Below are 20,270 nucleotides of genomic sequence, written 5' to 3'. Positions count from 1 at the left end.
ACTTAAGATTTTGAGGGAGAAACATAACTGATCCAATGTCATCTGAGAATCTGTTTACAACAAGGGATGTGTTAGAGCAGGAATTGCATCTGAGCAGTTCTGACTGAGTGCTTCCCTTCATTGCTATTTCAGTCAAGATCACATTCTTTTATAATCAGAATAAAGCTACTTTGACAGGAGGCTGACATCAGGGTGTAAAGAACACAGTGCTTTCAGGCTATCTTTTAATATTTTTAGGCTGCCCTTGAAACGACGAATTTGTTTAAATGCTTTCATTTAATTGTTGCTGGGTTTCACTATGGAGTGTGGCATGGAGAGAGGAGTAATGACATGGTATTGTGGCTGTATATTTAAGTGACTGTCAATGTATCATGTTACTGCTTTAAATATATCAGATGAAATTTGTCCAGATTATTTTTATTATAAAATTAACAATAGCAACAAGTCCCTAATTTCCAAACAAAAAATGCAGACAAAATAAGGGCAGATACTCATATTAAAATGCAATGATTTCTATATAAAATTTCTAGGGATGTGCGTGTAAGAGGCACAGATCTCTTTAAGAAGGCTAACAGCGGTACTGCAACAAGAAGAAGCAGTTGAGCTCATGCGCACTTCTGCAAATAAAATCCCACTCTATTCCTCTCATGCATTTCATTCATATATTTTCCTCTTATCCTGCCCCAAGGAAGGCAAGATGGCTGAAACACTGGCAGATTCCTGCAGCTGAAAAAGCAATAAAATACTCTGTTATTACCAGAAATGTGAATGGAGTGCAGGGCAAGGGGGTGGAGGAACACTTACCTGCTGCTGAGGCCACTGGCTAAACAGGTTTTATACCTTAGTGAAAGGGTAAGACATGATAGGGTGTGCATTTCTGAGCTGGGGGGGGGATTCAGGTACCGAGATGTGATGCCAAAAAAAAATAACTTCAAGAGCTGGAATAATGTGCCTGTAACACTGTGGTGCACACTGACACGTCTCATTAAAACATATCTAACTGAAAGGAAGGGGAGTTTTCCAATTATCCTTCACATACGTTGGTTGGTGTTAAATATACTGCCAAAGCACGACCTTAAAGATAAATTATTTGTTGAAACTTAAAAAATGTATTTGTCATCAGTCGAAATCACTGAAATAAGGGAGAGGAGGATGCACTGGTTTGGTGTCAGGGAGGAGATCAGAACTGAAACTTCCGTCTCAAATGCCGCAGCAGCAAACACGTGGACATATCGTGAGGGGGCTTAAAAGCACAGGGGTATGCTTGTTCAGTTCAGCTGTTCCAGCCAAAGACTCTTCCTGTCCTTGCTGCTGGTGCCCCAGCACTCAGTAACTGGGAGATTAACAGAGCTGATAAAACACAGCTAATTTGCATTTCTGTGTCAATAAAGGAATATTTTCCAGTCCACTCTGGAACGAGATCTCCACCTTTCTCCTGCACCTTGCCTTTCTCCTAGTAACACTTTACAGTGCGTGTTAGATGGAAGGAAAAGTCACTGTTGCTTTGTGGGGTTAGAAATCATAGGCTCAGTGAGCTAAAGTGCCTCCAGACAAGGTCAAACAACAAACTGGGATCCAAAGCAGAAGCAGATGGCATGTTTCTCAGGAGTACATTCAGCACTTTGCAGGGGAGCAGGCCAGTCTCAGTGGGAAACATATTGCTCCTCAGTATTGTGCCTCTCAGTGTTAGTTTCTGTATGAGGGGAAGCGTCAATCAGGATCCAAATGCCCTTCTTATTATTGTGTATATTTGCTTTTAGAAAAGAAGATATCTCTTGGAAGTCTTAAAGATGTACCTTGCTAGCAGAGGCCTGTGTAACCCCTCCAGTGAAAGGAATGAATTGCAAGACAGTGTGGCTCTATAGGGTTCCTTCTTCAATTGTATGACAGTCTTGACTAATAAAGCAGAATAATTTGAATTTTACTGGCATTGCATCCTCACACACACACATTTACTTAGGGGAAGATTTTGAAAATGCTGTCTCCTGTGTTTTCAGTAACACAGACTTCTTCATTGAATTACTCTCCAGGACTCTGAAAGATACTTGGTTCATTTCAGAGTATTTTCTACCCGTTGTTTCCTACAGAATGATTGAGGCAATAACCAAATAAGTCACTTGTTTTCAGCAACTCTTCACTATGTAAACTGTTCCTTGTTCTCTCTCTTTGTAGTTTTACCTGCCTTACAAGATTTATGTGCTAAAATTAAATGGTGCTGCTTCAGTGTTGTGTTCTACAGAGACCTGTGTCATTTTCCACTTTTAGTAGCTGGGAGCTGATGTAGCAGGATGCATTTAGGCTGTTTTCTGAGATAGCTAAAAATAGATATGTTTGATAATATTCCATTATTCACCATGATAGTACCTAAGGGGTTATGCAAAACTTAGGTTTGCTTTCAACTAAATTGGACACTTGTTCAGAAGGTGATAACTGTTAATGAGTTATGAGGGTACTGCAATATTAGGAATTATAACTACTAATCATGAATTTAAAAAAGCAATGATAGCTTTTAAAAAGTTTTATCAAAAGTTTGTGAAAGATCACAAAGGTAATGCAGAAAAAAGCAATAACAAGCTACCCCTAAAACCATCAATACATTTTTCAAACAGCGTGCAAACTGTATGCGTAGGACTGTGCCCATGTCTGTTCTGTCAATCACCAACCTCCCTTTATTAGTCTTAGATAGAAGATAAACAACAAGACTGACAGCTTTGTGTCCTTTGGCATTTTTGTGTCACCATCACAGAGTAGGAGGGTATTATGTCATCACTCAAGTCTGTCAGGTTTAGTTTAGTCTGCTGTTTGTCTTAACGATTGTTTTCCTCATTTTTTCCTCTAAGTTGATACACATACCCTGTATAGATTGTATATTGTTGATGTTAACAGAATCCATTTTTCAGATGAGAGATGTCTTTAACTTCAACCATGGAAATGTCACCCTTTTTCCCTGCACACCAAAAGAGAAATTAGAAAAATAAACATCTTCCTCACTCAGTCAGTTCTGGTCTATACAGAACTCTTCATACCTCACACATTCAAATATCAGTAGTATTAATATTACAAGTAGCAAGAACTGAGATGTTTAAAAAAGTTTTGTTAAGGTAAGTTCATTATGTATGCCTCTCTTGTGGAATCTGTATAGACTTTGGCACTGTATGTTGATAACTCATGCCCAGTACCTAAGTTTACTTATATCATTTGTTATATGATGACAGAAAAGAGAATCTAACCTGGTGTTCGGCTTTTGAAAACAGTCAAGTAGGTGTGGTGAGAGGTTGAAGAGTCAACACTTGGCTTTTGTTAGTGACTTTATCACACATGACCATTTAATGAAAACCAGTTTTTCCTCATTAAGGAAACAATAGATTGGTTCCACAAAAAGCACTTCTACCTATAGTAAATATCTGCCTCAAATTACGTATTCAAACTCTCTGAGAAATGTACCGAGAGATCAAGACAAATTAAGAGTGGGGTTCTCCAAAGACAACAAGCTGAAGCAGAAGTTTTGTAACCAAAACATTAGGAAAAACCTAATCAGGGGGAATAAAGCCTGGACAAGCAACTTCAGCCTAAAGGAAGGTATTTAGTGCTTCTTGGGATTCTCTACTCTCTCTAAAAGATGTCATTTAAACTGGGTCAGATCTTCCTCACACTGAAACAGACACAAATGGAAAAACAGACGAGGCTGCTTGGCATAGCCAGTAGCCAGGTGGTTACAGCAATCACTGATAGCGGGATGCATAAGGGAGGGACAAGGTTTTCAATTGCCACAGTCTCTAATAGAAACCAGAAATAAGACCCGTGATCTCCCAACCTTCTCAGAGAATGCCCTGTCTAGCCACTGTACTTTCTTAATAGGCTTTGCCCACATCTTCACTTACTGAATCTATTCCACTGCAAAAATTCACAGCAGGGAAAAAAAAAAAAAAAAAAGATGAGCTAACAGGTGGGAGACGTGGGGGCATAATGTTCAAGTCTTTGCTTCAATTAATGTGTATTTATATGTGTATAGTACGTATTCATACAAAGTAGGACAGTTTCAAAGGAGGCTTTTAATGGCAAATGCCCCAAAGTCCAGTAGCAATGGCATGCAGATGGGCAAGTGAGTTGGAAATTCTGGGTCTGCCCCTTCTGAGGAGGCATTCTAACCAGAAGTTTGGGGGTGACAATGAATAGGCAGGTTTTGGAGAACCACAGTTTGCCTGCAAGAGGAGATCTAGCAAGTTACTCTGATGATGTCTAGCGGGTGAGTTCATGGGTAAAACAAGTGGAGGAGCACCTTCTTTGTGAATTGCCCTGATGCAGACCCAGGATCTACCCCCCATCCTCCACACAGGTAAGTGACCCAGGAGAATTCAGGCGGTTGCCGTTAGGTATTTGCGCATCCGAGACTTGAGCTCAACAACTCAGCTAGGTACCTGTTGTTGCATGATTGAAGGGTTTCAGCGGTGCCCAAAGATTTTCCTTAGGCACAGGAATTCATGTTTCTGATGTTTGCTATAGTTTTATGTGGTAAGTTCACCCCCAAGTAGAGCTAGGCACTGTTCCTCAATAACTTGACAGAAATATCAGAGACCAAATAACAGTGCAGAGTGCCAGTGAGTTTCCTGGGTATTGTTGTAGTGGCTTTTTGACATGTCTGTCTCAGCTGCCAAATTTATTCCAGTAGAGATCACCTTATGAGATGATACTTGATTTACATTATCTGATTTGTTCCATAATGGGGGAGATCAGAGCAGAGTCTTTGATTTCATTTTCACAGGGAACAATATATCTTTAATTTTAAAATGGATGATCAGCGCCTACATTCATAGAATAATTCAGGACGTTACTTTGACTACCGCAGTTCACATTGCAGAGCAATACAATCATCATTCCCATCCTGCTTTGTCTGTCACAGTCAGTAATGTTTCATCTAGGCTCATCTGTAGCTGTCTTGGATCTAGACAGACACGCCAAGGCCAGATCCTTCAGTAGTTCCACAGTCTTTTACCCCCCTTCCCCTTTTTCTGAATTTAAGCAATCTCCGAGGAACTTTATCCTCTGAAGTTCTCTTGAGGAAGACAAAGGGGGGGGGGGGGGTTGCCTCTTTTTGGCTTTAATCCACTTAATGTTTTATGGCTGTGGGAAGAATTTGCATATGAGAATTTCATTTTGTCTTCATCCCCTGGAGATCAACCTGGTCACAGACTATGCTAATTATTGGTGTAAAGCTCATGATCTAAATTTTACACTAGGAGCTTCCCTGTGCTCTCTTACAGAACTTCGCAGTGCCTTTGCATTAGCATTAATCCATGTAGTGCTGATTACCCTTCTTCTCCTGGCTCTAAAGTGAAATCTGCCGGTCCTCTTAAATTGATAGGATTGTCGTTTTCTGTGCTCCAACTGTTTGATTGCTGGGCTTTTTTTCCCCCTTTTTTGGGGGGAGGTGTGTGGGTGGGAGGGGGTCTTTTATTCTGTTTTAATCTATCAGTGTTTGGTGATACTTTCCAGGATTCAACTAGAGAACATTAAATCTTCAAAGACAGTTTCAAATTTAGGAAAGCTGAGAGAAAGTATCAACTCTGAGCATTTTTCTACAAAATAATTGTGTTTTTTTAAAAAAATGCAGATTTTTAATTGAGGGTTATTAAGTGCTGTATGATTTGATTATTTCCCCCCCTGCTCTTAGAACGGACCTCTTGGAAATAAAGTAATCCAGTACGATTCTTGGCTATCAAGCCTACAGGGTTCCAAAGCATATTCAATAAGTCAGCATTTACAGACACTTCATAACTGCACCTTTAATGACCGGATTATAGAATTAATTTTTTTGTCTACTAGGGATTTTATTAACTAGATTTTTTTGCCTCCAGATGAATCCTGGTAACATCATGGGATTGCTGTTCTGAGGAGGAAGCATTTTAAATTCCTAGCTAGCAGTAACATCCATTCTCAATGAGGAAATTAACCCTAGGTACAGAGGTAATTTATTGGGCTTTTCAGTAACCCTGAAGGTGTAAGCTGCCAGAGCTTCCAAATAACTCTGTTGTTGTTATTACTGACCATGATGCTGTAATTCAGTGTTGATGCAAAAGTTTTCTTGGGGAGCTGAAGCTTGTGATATCCTCTAAGTAGCTAACGCAGCTGAGAACAGATCACAACCACCTAGAGCGTGATCCTGGAGCATGAGAGCGCTCATCCGTGCGTACTCACCACCGAAGTCTGGCAGGCTTCCGTCTCTCCAGCTTCTCCCTTTCTGTTGTTCTAACTGGACACATTTTCAGTGATGCAATCAAAGGGGTTTAGATTTGTTGTGCTGCAAAAAGACATGTTAATGGGAGGCCCTGCTCAGAACAGCACTCATTTCCAGAGGGCATCACATTAATCTGTCAGCATTTTAGCAATACCAGGTAAAGACTTGTCTCTATGGATGGATAGTCCTCAAGCAGTTGTCTTCAGTACAGTTCAGCAGAGTGCTATTCAGGATATCAGTTGTTCATTATAAGAAAGCAATTTAAAAGCCAAAAAGGAAAAGAGGAATGCTTGAAAATGTTGGAGGTTTTTTGTTTGTTTGTTTTTGGGTTGGTTATTTTTAGGTATTATGATACAGCTTTTGCCTGTATGAATCAAGAGAATCATAGGCTAGCTGAGGTTAGAAGGGACCCCTGGAGACCATGTGGTCCAACCGCCCTGCTCTTGCTGGGTCAGCCAGAGCAGGTTGTCCCAGAAGATGGTGTCCAGTCAGGTTTTGAATATCTCCAGGGATGGAGACTCTATAATCTCTCTGGGCAGCCTGTGCAGGTGTCTAACCACCCTTAGAGTAAAATAGTTTTTTCTATGCTTAAGTTAAATTTCCTGCATTTGAATTTGTGTCCATTCTCTTTTGGCCTGTCAGTACACACTACTGAGAAGTGCCTCGCTCCATCTTCTCAACTCCCCTCATCAGGTATTTATCAACATTGACGACATCCTAAGCCTCCTCATCTCACCTCATCGTGGGTGAACGGTCCCAGCGCTCTCAGCTTCTCCTTATATGATAGATGTTCCAGTCCCTTAATCGCTTTTGTGGTCCTTTGTTGTACTCGTTCCAATATGTCCCTGTCTCTGTTGTACTGGGTGAGCCCAGAACTGGCCAAAAGAGTTCAGATGTGGCCTCACCAGTGCTCAGCAGAGGGGAAGGATCATCTCCTTAGACCTGCTGGCCACATTCTTCCTTATATGGCTCAGGATGCTGATAAATGTAAAGTAATTTAAATTCAGTTGTTACATTTTTGCACTTCTGTTACAGAAAAGATAAAGTGTACCTCGGGGTTTACATTTTTAAATACAAATAAATGAATTATTTTTATGTACTCTTCCCATTTAAAGAGTTACTAATGAGTATTCCAGATGTATATTTCATATGCAGTTGGTTTAGCCCATTCTTATTTTCTAATTTCTTTTGGGTGGCCTCATTCTTATAGAGAAATTATGTATCAAACAAAATTGCTTACTACAGAAAATGGGAGCATTGTTACTAGGAGGGATGTCAACAAGTTTTTCTATCAATTAAAGACTGATGGAGATAAGAAGAGACTAGATGGAGGAACAAATTAAGTCAAAGACAGCTTATTCCAAGGTTTTCTGACACCCACATATATGTGCAGTCAGGAAAGATTTCAAAGAAAAAGAAGGAAGGAAGATGAAGAGTAAGAGGAGTGAAAAATCAGGAAAGATGGGATCACTGAGGCAGGACAAATACTGTCAGTTGGGAGGTGAACATACATTGAGTATACTAAAGGCTGTTACGGGGGAAAGAAATTAAATATACAATTTAATTTAGTAAGTTTTGGTTGAAGAATTTGGAAACACTGATTAAAGAAGGGCAAGAGGAGGATCTGAGGAAAGCATCAAACTTGGCAAACAGTTTGCAAGCAAAACGGAAATCAGAAGAAAAAGTGCTGCTTTTGTCAAAAGTGGTAGTGTTAAAATATCATTGTATACCAGAGGAAGTATATTTGATATCTGGAATTTTTCCAGAACTGTTGAGTCTACCAGGACTTGTGTAAGATGGGAAAGGAGATTCATGTGTATAGACAACAGGTTTATTTTTCTAAAAACTTTTTAAAATAGAGGTCTTAAGTTTTGTGCCTGGAGAATAGGGAAAAGAAGATGAATGCTAGGTAAAAAGGAGTTAAATGATCAGCTCTGAAGTGAAGAGAAGAGAGAGAAGGAGGAATCAAGGACACAGTATAATTAAAAAATGGGCTATTATAACTTAGATATCAAAAACATTCATGTATCCAGTGTTGCAGATTGTTACTGCAGCACTCTTTATTACATCTGATGCTGTGAACATATTATCATCCAAATGTGCAATTAATGTCCTTTGACGGGCACTTTGTCGACAAGCCCAAGAAAGAGTACGGTAACAGTCACTGTCCTGAAGGCCAAATACCTTTGCTTATGCCATGTCTCAGACAGCTTGTGAAGCAGAATTGGAAGTTACTCTTGATCCATTATGTATGATTCAGTAGTACACAGTAAATACAGAAATTCTTCTTAGACTGTATCTCCAATACTCAAGTGATTTACCGTCTATTAAAAATAGCCACAAAAATCAGTCAACATTGAAACAACTTCTTGCATTTTTTAAATATTCAATGCTACCTTTTGTATGGCACACAAATCTATCTGTCAAAAGTAACAAACTGAAGACAGGTTAGTTATGGTGGTTTCTTAGTGAACCTTCAGACTATACCAGTTAAGAAAAGTGCAGTATGAGAACCAATATAATTAATCATCTGTTGCAAGTGTGAAGGGTAAGTAGCATTCTCTAGCTATGAAGCTGTAAATGGTAGTTACTCTGTGTATTTGCTTTTCAAATTAATGTCTTCAATCCTGTATCTACTGCTATAATTTCAACTGCAGAAACAACCAACCAGAGGAATATTTTTCCCCAACTCTTAAAAAAGAAAATGCCTTCAATAAATATTTGAATGAAAAAGCCAGTATGCAGTCAGCTGTTTTTTGTCTATACATATATGTTAAGCGTGGACAGGTTTCTTCTAGTATACTCAAATATATCTGGTGTATGTGAATGGCCCCAAAAGTGTCAGATATTGGGGACAAATGCTACCAATGGTAGCATGATTCTACACTTCTGTTACTGTCAGTAACTGTTAATTCATGGTAGAGTTTTTGTTCAGTGCAGCTGTTAGTACTTAGTATGCCATTTATGCCATTGTATGTCAAATATTTGTTTTATTTTTCCAAACAGTATTCGGTAGTGCTTGATGAATATGTCTGGCCACCACTCTGGACTCCAAATATTGTATGGCTGCACTTCTGAAGCCACCACCTTCTTGGAATATAGCTGCACAAAAAGTGTATTTTCACAAATGTAGACATGTAGATTCTTTACCCCCAAAACATCTAGAATAAAAAAATCACAGAATGTTTCACATTGGAAAGGACCTCTGGAGGTCACCTAGTCCAACCTTATTCTCCAACTATGTCCAGTTAGACCAGGTTCCTCAGAAAATTAGAGATCTAGAAAGTTCTGCTGCCAAATTTTTCTTTTGAATTTGGATTAAGTTCATGATTTGCTGCTTCTTCATGCTAAAATTCCAAAATTTCTCAGCCTCTCCTTGTATGAGAGATGCTCCAATCCCTTAATTATCTGTTTTGATCACCATTTCTCACTAATAGTTTCTTTCACAGCGCACCTGCATCTGGAAAACTAAGACAAATCCCACAAAAGAGGAAGCATCTATGTACTTGTAGTTCAGAGGCAGATTGTGTGCTGTTAGGCTATATGGGAGACATCATAAAAATTTAAAGGGCTCTGTCAGAAAAGATGTTGAAACCACCAAAGAGCTTTCTGAGAATCCTCCCTGGAATTGCACTCGTCTCAGATGTCTCCTGATACTTTGTTCCGTATTTCAATTCCCTAGATAATGAGATCTGCGAGTCATCACTAGCACCACTAATATCTTCAGTATTGACATATACATTAGTGGTTGACTCTACGTTGGTACTGGAATCAATTGGTAGATTGATTGCAGATAGACTTATCAATCGTTGATGATTTCTTTGCTGTTTTGTTCAGGTTCTGAATATTTTCAGGGCAGTGACCTGTTCTTAATTGGCCTCTGGAGGAAGCTATCTTGCTCCACTAACTGCAGCAGGAGTTCAGGGAGTCTGACTTCATAATGTAGTTAGGACATATGAGTATTCCTACTGCATGTCTGGCCAATGTAGCCATCTGCTACAGGAAGAATGATGTTAATTCATGTATCTACATGAATGATCAAGAAGTGCAGAAAGAACAGACACATATTATACCTGTTCTCACTTAGAAAGCAATCTCTCTTTGTTCTTTAATAAGTGAGAAAGTCTTTCCAAACCCTGCTGAGATAACACATTTGAACAGGACTGCACTCTTTAGAAATTAGAAGGCTGTGACTTTCCAAGAAATAAGAAGCAGTACCGTAAACATGACTCTGCTGTGAGTGTTACTTATTTGTGCCACTAAAAGCATTTTCAGTATGATGGGATCATTGTTTAGCTAATGAATGAGCAGAGCTGTAATGTCACCATCTACAAGGTTAGAGGAATATAGGTATAATTCAGTTCTACAGCTTCCTTAAGACATGGTCAGCTGCAGACATGTATGAAAAGCATATTGCACATGGGCAGATTTGAGGAGAAACTGAATTTCCAGTAGTGCTGAGTGTAAAATTTGGTGGAGTTGTTCCGTGTTCCCTACCTTTAGGATTCCTTGCACCCAAAGGTGACTAAAGCCAGTGCATGAAGGTCACCAGCAATGACTGTAAAGAGCAGTCTCCTAAAGAAAAAAAGTGAGTACACTGTAACTGATGTTCTTTAAAATACGTACAATGTTTTGGTAGAGCTCTGTGCTGTTCGGCTAGACATTTTTTAATACCTATACAAGCTTAAATCTGCCTTGGTCAGCAATCATTCAAGTACTGTTAACACAATTATTAGTATCAATATCAGTAGCATGAGCAGAAATTACCTGGTCTGGTCTTCACAGAAGAGCAAACTTAGAAATCTGCGTACCTTTGTTTTAGTTTGCAAGAGGATTAGTATTTATCTATCCCTTCTACTTCAATAAGGTCTTTATCTTACATTTCTCACTTACGAAAAACTATCATTTAGCCTGAAACTTACTGTTTTTTCAGTATTACCCTCAAAATTATAGAAAAAAATTAATTTGTATTAGTATTTTCTTAGGCAGGTGTGGACTGTTATTACAGCTCTCTATTGTATTATTTGCATTTTTGTAGTATTACTTATGCAGTAGTATTTCATTGGTAGACCTTCAGAAATTACCTTCCCAACTGAGAGCCTCTTTCTACCTGTAATTTACATTATATGAAACAGTATGATGTATGCAGTTTTGGAATATTGTAGCATTATTTTTTCCTTTTACCATAATTGCCAGGATTAGTACAACCCAGAACAGGATTCATCTTTTTAGAGTGGTTTTGCGTTTGAACATAATAGTTAAAGAATTTCCTCTTTAATCCTCAGAGCTTCTGTCCTGCATTACTGCTTTCAAAATACCAGTCTCCAACTCGGTATATAAGATTACCAATTACTTTTATCTATTGAATCTCATTTATTTTAATTCTGTCCATTTCTAACCTTGCCAGATCATTTTGCAATTTTAATTTTTGCAGCTGCACATTTGAGAAGTATGATTTTTAAAGATTTTTCTAGGGTACCATGCTGTGGCACATGTCCAGTTGCATTAGTATAATAGGAAATCCTGTAATTCCCCATTGCAGAAGGAACCAGATGAGCAGACCTTGTAAGATGACATTTCATCCCGACTAATGTGGTTCTTGCTTTAGTTTTGGAGGTACAGTTAAACGTTATCCCAATGCAATAAAACAATAAAGCATCTTCGTAGGTCAAAACCTGTATGTTTTGGAAAGATTTGAAACTTAAATTTCTTATGTGAAAGTGAGGCAGCCCTCATCCTTCAGAGAATAAATGTCATCCTTATGATTCTCAAAAGCAAGCAGAACATAAGTGCAGTGCCTCTCTAATGCCAGAAGCAGGCATTATAAACACTCTAGAAGGCAAGTTCTTTTTTTACATATTGCCATGTTTCTTGAATGCTCTGAAAAAGAGACAAACTGAAGGCAATACAGAAAATTATCGTGGAAGAAAATATAGCTCAGTGCAGAAAATCTGGTATGCAGGAAAGTTTTACCATATTTATTCCATTCATGAAGGGCATATAATCGTCCTGGCCTTCTTTTGTCAGTTGGCAACAGTTGGTGAAACCTCACTTGGCAGATGTGTTCAAGATTGTAAGTCATTGTAAGTCACCTTAAACTGTTTTCATTCCATCCAGACTGCAGGAAACGGTGAATTGTTTCACTGAAGAAATTACCTTGCAGTTTGGATCTTCTTCGTAAAGCATCTAAGATTGTTCTTTAAATACAGCCCACTCTGATAAGTAATAGCTAACGGTGTAGGGACAGGTTCTGGATCCCCAGTGCTTTGGCCTTTTCAAGGTGAGCACAGAGAAGATGCCTCTGTTAGTGAGACAGTCAGAACCTCTTCTAATGAAGGGAGTTTGCTGTACTCCTTGACATATGCATTATCCAATGTGCAAAAAATCTGAAAAAGATAAAAAGGAGAAAGCAGCTTGCTGCTGAATGTTGTTCTCTAAGCTAATCAAATATTTCAGCAGTATTTCTCAGCTAAAGCCGTCTAGTCTTTGCTTATTATATTGCAAACCAGAGCATAAAGTAGAAGCTGACCAGATGATTAGAGACAGAAGAAGTATATTCCTGTTGCCCCCATTGTTTCTTCCTTTTGATTACCAAGCACTTTAGAAGGGTTCAAAGAGAAGTAGAAATGCACTGGAATTAAAGTAAAACTAATCTCTAAGGATTGTTATGTCATTCTTCCATTTCAAACACGTTACTTATCATCCTCAGTGATGACCTGGATTTATTAAGTACATGAATGGGTTGGGAAATTCAGTGGAGTTGAAGTATCCACAGCATCTGAGTGACACAAAACTGTGAAAGATGCTGTTTGGAATGTCTCTTTGAACTCATCTATGTTACTAATCACCTTCCTAATGGGGGAAAAAAAATCATTATGTATCTGCAAATTGGCCAGATTACTGTTCCACACCCAATTAGCCAAAGATCTGTCCCCAGTATTGTGACCTTCAGGTTTTGTTACTTCCGCTAATTTTACTTACAAATGATGTCACCTTTAAAGGACTCCAACGGTACATGCATCAGCCAATCTAATAGGTTGCATAGAAACTCCTAATGTATTTCCACGAGCTTTTCTGTCTACATTAGCATTACCTGTGCAAGTAGATTCAATTTCAATGTTTCTGTCCCAGTACTGAAATCTATCATGGCTCTAGACTGATTAGGAGTTCATCTATCTTTCTGACCTTTGGACTCCGTTGGAATCACGACCAGGTAGTTATAAGAGCAAAGGTAGTAGTTTCACAGCTGCAATGCTATGGACTACATTTCCAGTGAGTGGAAATGGGGTGAGGCAGACGTGGCCTCACCACACACATAAAACAGGAATAGAAAACGTGATTACTAAATATCCACACTTCTGCCTAGCCTTGTATGCCTCCTTGTATGAAAATAATCAAATTGCATGACTAGAAAGAAAGAGGAAGGAAAAGGATTTTCTTTCCACATACAAATAATTAAAAAGTTTGAAAATATTTGGAGTTCAGATACCATGCAAGTAGCTACTAGATAGGTTAGGCATCAGTGTACTAACTGCATATCAGTTGGAAATGGGCAAACTGGTAGTACAGTAACAAACCAATGTGTACATGATTTTTTTAAAGGACAATTAAATGTTTTGATAAGAAGTATGAAGGCTTAGAAGACTAAACACAGAAGAAAATAGTAGTTTGGGTTTTTTTTCCATTTGCTACCCTTCTGTCTCTTTTTTTCTTGCTGTGGTGGTCGTCTGTAGCCTGACAGATTTTGATGTACAACTATAAGCGAGTGCTGTAGATCATCCCTGTGGGCATCTTGGTGTATTGAATTAATTAGGGACAAAGCAAAAGGCCTTCTCAAGTATATTCAAGTATATCTGGAAACACAATATACATTCATTGAAAACTAATTCACATTTGATGACGGTACTGCATTCAGAAAGTTAAAACCTGAAGATCAGAGGGATTTTTTCAGTTTCTTAAGTATTAAATTTCTGGGACTTTAGCACAACCTGTAGAGCATCAGAAATTCTTCTGGTTCCAGCTATTGGTTACATTATTCCCAAGACAGAGGGAACAGCTCTAACATGAGGAAGAAAATTTTCTTGAGTGAATCCCAGGGTGGCAGCATATGTCAAGTTAGTATTGTCAAAACATCTGCAAATTACTCTGGAGGATTTGGGGGTTTTGTTGTTTATTTCTTCCTCATTCTTCAAATATAAAACTCAAAATACTATTAAGATATAGTATTTTTAAAGAAATTAGATTAAAGATGCTGCCCTCTGGCTACTACATCTAACAAATCCAACTGCCTTTTATGCCCAGGATGAAACGTGGATTTTAATTTTTTTTCCATGACACTGTGTTTTTAAGTTTCTTTTCTCTCTTTGATATAATTCCTATTGCAAGATTTCACTACATGACTACATATGATGGTTGTGTTATTTTTTGCAAAAAGTAAAGTACAGGTTTTTGTGCTTGTGAACCAGACCACCAGTTTGTTGCAGTGGTTGTCAGTCTCAACAATTGCTAATTAATGCAGCTGAAACACTGCATTAATACTAAAATTTACTCATAATAACCTAAACTATGCAAATTATCAAGGTTACTTGTTTCTGTCTCAGAAAACATTCTGAAAGGAAATCTTTTCCGCAGAAAAAGAGAATGACAGGTAAAATAAATGAAGTGTGTCTGCTTAGGAACAAGTATTTTATGCATAATTATTTCATACTTTGCAAACTAATTACATCATATGTGCCTGGGAATTACAGAAAACTGAAATAATGTACTTAGGGCATATTGGAATTTATTATGCAATTATATTTTTTGTTGCATTTTATTTTTTTTATAAGCGCTTACAATGTAAGAATCCAGGAAGGAGACATCAGTGGTGGTATACTTTATTACTCTTTTGGCATAGGTGTATTTCCCAGAAGTCAAATATATATTCTGCTTCTTTAGCCGTTTTCTGGCATCTCTGTAACATGCAAAAATTCTGGCATTTCAAGTTATTGATAAGGTAATGATTCGGGAATGTAGGTCAGGAAGAGGCCAAAAAGGTGTATTGGGCTTCTAAGAAAGTGAAATGGGGATTAAAAAAAAAAGAAAAAAAAAAGAACTTCCAGAGAAGGTTCTGAAAGAGCAGGGAGAGTTAGGAGTGAGGCTAGGAAACCATGCAAGTCCATTGAGCATGGAGCTGGCTGAGTCTTTAAGGACAAAGCTTTCTTTTCTGTGCCCTACCTGGGCTGTCTAGTCGTTGCCGCAGTGCAACTAATAAATAGTTTTCAGAAACTACCCATGGAATACAAATGCAGCGATAAGTACAACCTTCTTAAAAAGTGGAGGAATAAATACTGTCACCTGAGTACAATATAGAAGCTGTATTTTAGTATCAGACACATTAAAAAGAAGCTTGGTGTCTCCTGTTAGCTTCTGCGGGGAGCCAGAAATATTTACTACTGTTTGTATTGAGCAACCCACGGACATTTCAGTATATAGAAAGTCTGTTTAGTGTGTACCAAACTCCAAATTCTTGCAGAATGTCCCCCCAGATTCTTGCAGAATGCCCCCATACATGTTCTACTGTTTGTTTTTTGCTGTTACTTAAATAAGAGAGAATGTTCTGCATTTCACTTTATGGTTCTTTATTTAAACTATTATAGCAGAGCCTCGAGTAGGCTTGAACCTTGTGGTGAAATTTCCTGTTTTTGGGGCAATTCTCACTTCAAAGAAAGAGCGGTCAAAAAGCTTACAGAAAGCTTTTGAAGCTCATGTCCGTTAAATAGAGAATAATAAACTAGATGAGATCACTCTTTAAACAAGTAGAACGTAGGTCTTATGAAAGAGATTGAATAGAGAGTATTGTAAATAAATCTCCTTCCCATCCACTAGCTCCTTGAGGAGTATGTCTTCTCCTTCAAGCTTTTGCTTGCCAGTTGAGACCTTTCAGTAGCTGGCTTCTGTTCAGGCTCCACGGGCTTCTTTGCTCCAGCAACCAGGCTTGGCAAGGGTTTACCTTCTGCCACACGCAAGACCCCTGCTCCACTCAGTCTCCATGCCTGGAGATTGCCAGCTGGCTAGAAGTACTCCTGGCTTCTCCAATGCTGTCAACTGTTCATTTGCTGTCCAAGGAAGGAGCAGCCATCCTCTCCCAGAAGGACCCCTGCCCCAAGGTGCGGGAGCCAGAACTAGACAGTTAGCCACCTTTGTTCTGATCTAACTTTACCCTTTTAGCAAAGTATACCTGACGCAGAAAACAGAAATAAACCAGTTCTGGCATCCATCACAGCCATCAATTTCGCAAGAGGAAATGGTGTATTTCTAAATAGATATAGATACTGATAGAGTCGTAGATGTAGGAATAAACTTTGAAAGTAAGATTCTAAAAAGATTCCATGTAAGCGCTAGCCTTGTCTATGCAATAGCAGAGTTTTCTCACTGGTTTGCTCTCAAACCTGCATTAGACAGGAAATCTTACAGTTTGAATTGATTTGGAACTCGGGTTTGAAATTGATGGCACAGATAATTAATTGCATTTAGACTTAGCACTTATAGAAATGCTTCTGACAAACAGCTTTCCTGCAAAGGAGTATATGTCGGTGCTCTTTGCAGCACTTTTTTTTTCAAAGGCTCAGTGTTGGTATTTTCATTACTATTTATTTCTGTTCTTCCAATAAAAATTCACTCCAGGCTGAAACATGGAACATCTGATCCTAGGCCTTGGTCAGTGGTTGTTTTTACCAGTTTTCCAGAAAACTGATTGAACTGAGGGTTCTATTTTGTACAAAGGTTAAAAATGGTGTGGAGGGGAGGAAATGAGGGAGGGGAGCAATAGGAATGTAGCTGATGCAGGTGGTTTGTATTTCAATTGTTTTTTTTTCTACAAGTAGGATCTAAATGGAAAATTTGTGTTCTAGTGGAGTTAACTGCAGTTCTGTTTAGTGCATGAAAATCTGCACATTGTCCCATCTATAGGAAAATATTTCAACTGCTACATAAATTTTTATCATGAGACAGTAGCAATTGAAAATTATAAGAAAGTAAAATACGCTGTAGGATGATATACTGCATTACTTTTAAAATAATTTCTGATTAAGAGGAGGCAAAAGTCACCACTTTCAAATTATGGGTTGCTGAGGTTTTTTTGTAATTCCTATGCTGTTCTCTAAATTGTATGTATGGGTGTGGTAGTAATCAAACCATTTAGAAGCACTGGGTCATTTTGAAAATATTTTTTTTGAAAGGTCAGTAATGTGAAATAAACTACCATTCTTATGTCTGCTCAGTTTGCATCTGACTAGAATTGAAAAGCTGAGAAATGAATTCTGAGTCCCCATCTACTACTTCCTCAAAGATAGCAACAGCTTCACTGTTGTGAGGACTTTTGGCTAGTAAAGCCACAGTCATCAGCTTTGCCTGCTATTCTGGGTTGGTAGAAGCTTGCTTCTATGTGTTTTTTGTTTTCTTGAGCTTGTTTTTCTGGGCTGTTTTGTCGGCATATTGGTATATACATGGCTTTTCATTTGGTGGCTTTTGTTTTGCTTGCTTCTTTGCATTGACGTTGCACCTATTTTCCATCATCATGTGCATTTTATATTATATACTACATAATTATTTATTTCTTGCTGTTGGTGGCCAGCAGATGTCTCGGTTATGTTTGGAATGTGTCCATTACACACAATCGCAGTCACTTCGATGTGCCTTGGAGCAGTTTGTGGCATGCTTGTGTGTTAGGACTGCTTAAGCTGTCACCTTTCAGTTGTCTGACCCTGCAGAGAATAAGTCAAGCTTTAGCTGTCCTACCCTAAAATAACCAGCAAATTCAGCTTGAGTTCACTGTAAAGAAACCTGAACAGTAGCTTTATAAGGCAGCAAGTTCAAGTGACGTTTTTGCTGAATCTTCATTGTAGCTACTTATTTCAGTGTAAATCTTCCTGCATTGGCAACACTTGGAGAGCCTTGCAATGGGGCAGAAACATGTAGATATAGTAGCAAAAGAACCATGGTAAAGCTTTGCTTTTATCGTTGGCAGATATAAATGTGAGGAGAAACAAATCTATGAGCCTTTAGGGACTTCAGAAAGCAGCGAGTGAGAGCATCATTAGGGACTTGAACACCTTGGTTATTCTCACAAATCAAAGCATAGCTCTCCCAGTAATTATAATATTTTATATTTTAGTTTTGGCTTTCAGAGGCTTACTGTAAAAATAGACTTACTGACGATTCAAATATTGTCATGTTAAAGATTTGAATCTAGAGGTATACAGCAAAACTTTCTGAGTTACAGAGGGGTTTTTTTATCGTTCGCTTAGGAGAATTATGTCATTTACTTACTTATGATGCTAGTATTTCTGTGCTGTGGAAAGACTTGATTAATATATGTAGATTCCTGAAACAGCTTTAATACAGAGAAATTTAATGTTTGGAAATGTTTTGACTGTTTTTCAGAAGAAAATGTGGGTTACTCTAAATATAACCTTTAAAATATTTAAAAGTTTAAAACATTAGCTAAAGTGACATTTTGAATTTAAGTACATCTACCTATTCCTCTTCCCTCAGTGGTTTCATGCAAAGAAAATCTTGCTAGGAAGGATATTCTGATAGAAGATGAGTAAAGTAAAGCCACTATACTCAATTACCTGAACTCTTTAAATGTATTGTATATGCATGCAGAAGTAGAACTTTCAACATATTCATGATAAGAAATACCCTTACAGCATTCCAGAAATCTGATGTTCCCATTCAATATGAGTAGTAGCGGATGTAAGAAAAATCTATAGGCAAGCTATGCAGTGCTAGACTTCTTACTTGCAAAAGGTTTGTTACTAGAAAAAAAGGGATTCTCAATATTCACCCACATTGATAAATACATGAAAGAAAAAATGGATTTAGGAAGGAGTTATTTTAGACGCTGTACAAAGCTGCTAGGGGGCAGAAATCAAAGTCAGTGTTAGTATTTTTAGGGGAAGGTCAAAGGTAACTAAAGTTCCTTAGTTTCTAGATTGATATACAAGGCAGTAAGCTATTCAAAAACTTGCTGGAGTCTTGTACTTTACTCCACAGAGAAAGCAAACTACTATGCATAAAGACAACTGTGTCCATACCCCTGTATTCTAGGGTGTGATTTTACTAGGCTACTCATAGAGTCTCTTGTACAATATACCATGCTTTGTTAACGTCCTGTTTCCTACCTTATAACACGATTTTTTGTTTTTCAGCTCTGAGGGACAACAGAATTGAGTTGGTCCGAGCCTCATGGCATGAACTGAGTATCAGTGTCAGTGATGTGTCTCTGTCGGATGAAGGGCAGTACACCTGCTCTTTATTTACTATGCCTGTCAAGACTTCCAAGGCTTTTCTTACTGTTCTCGGTAAGTATAAAGAGCTGAGCATAAAGAAGCAAGTGTTAAACTTCTCAGGCTTTGGAAAATTATGATAAGAACAAAGTTTTCTAAAGCTTGGCAGAAGATAAATGTAAATGTCTGATCTTGTTTCCCTGAAGTTTATTGTTTCATACTGCTGTGCTGAAAAATAACATCCCTCTTACTATTTGCACTGTGGCAGGATAATGAATTAGGGAGCACACACAAATACCACCGTATGAGTGCTCCATAAAATGGACATAACCTCTACATCCCAAGCACCAGAAGTGCGAAGAAGGTGCATGTGTTCATCTCCTAACAATGTATTGTATAGGGCAAAGGGGAGAAAATCAGAGAGCATGAAATCAAAACGGGCTTTAGAGCTTTATTGGTTTTCCTTAGCTGTGCATTTTCTTGGCTCATTCTGCTTCGTTTTTTCTCTATAAAGTGCGTATCTTCACTGGGTTTGCTGCTGCTTCTATGCTTTATCCTCTAAATGCTCTGCTGTTTTCCCCAAAGGTTATAGATACACATAGAAAAGCAATAGATTTCGAGAGATGCCCAGGAAATAAAGTTTCTGCTCGAAGCTTTATATGATTCTATGAATGTCAGTAGCCCAATCAGCTGAAATTGCTATAGTTCATTGAAACACACCTGCGTACCTAAGAGGTTATATGATTTTACAGATTGATTTTTAT

At 38.2% G+C, this 20,270-nt stretch overlaps 1 protein-coding gene across 3 annotated transcripts in view; it reads left to right on the top strand.

Annotated features, from left to right (window-relative positions):
• Window positions 1–20,270, top strand: part of CADM2 (cell adhesion molecule 2) — a 671,675-nt gene that overhangs the window by 521,983 nt on the left and 129,422 nt on the right. For all 3 annotated transcript variants that reach the window (XM_055802814.1, XM_055802815.1, XM_055802813.1), the window contains one exon: window positions 19,429–19,581. In XM_055802814.1, the coding sequence (XP_055658789.1) occupies window positions 19,429–19,581 (153 nt within the window). The remainder of the gene's footprint in view (window positions 1–19,428; window positions 19,582–20,270) is intronic.

This window comes from Falco peregrinus, chromosome 4 (assembly GCF_023634155.1).
Source record: "Falco peregrinus isolate bFalPer1 chromosome 4, bFalPer1.pri, whole genome shotgun sequence".
Lineage (NCBI taxonomy): Eukaryota > Metazoa > Chordata > Aves > Falconiformes > Falconidae > Falco > Falco peregrinus.
The sequence above is the reverse complement of the archived record's forward strand: the minus strand, read 5'-3'. Positions and strand labels throughout refer to the sequence as shown.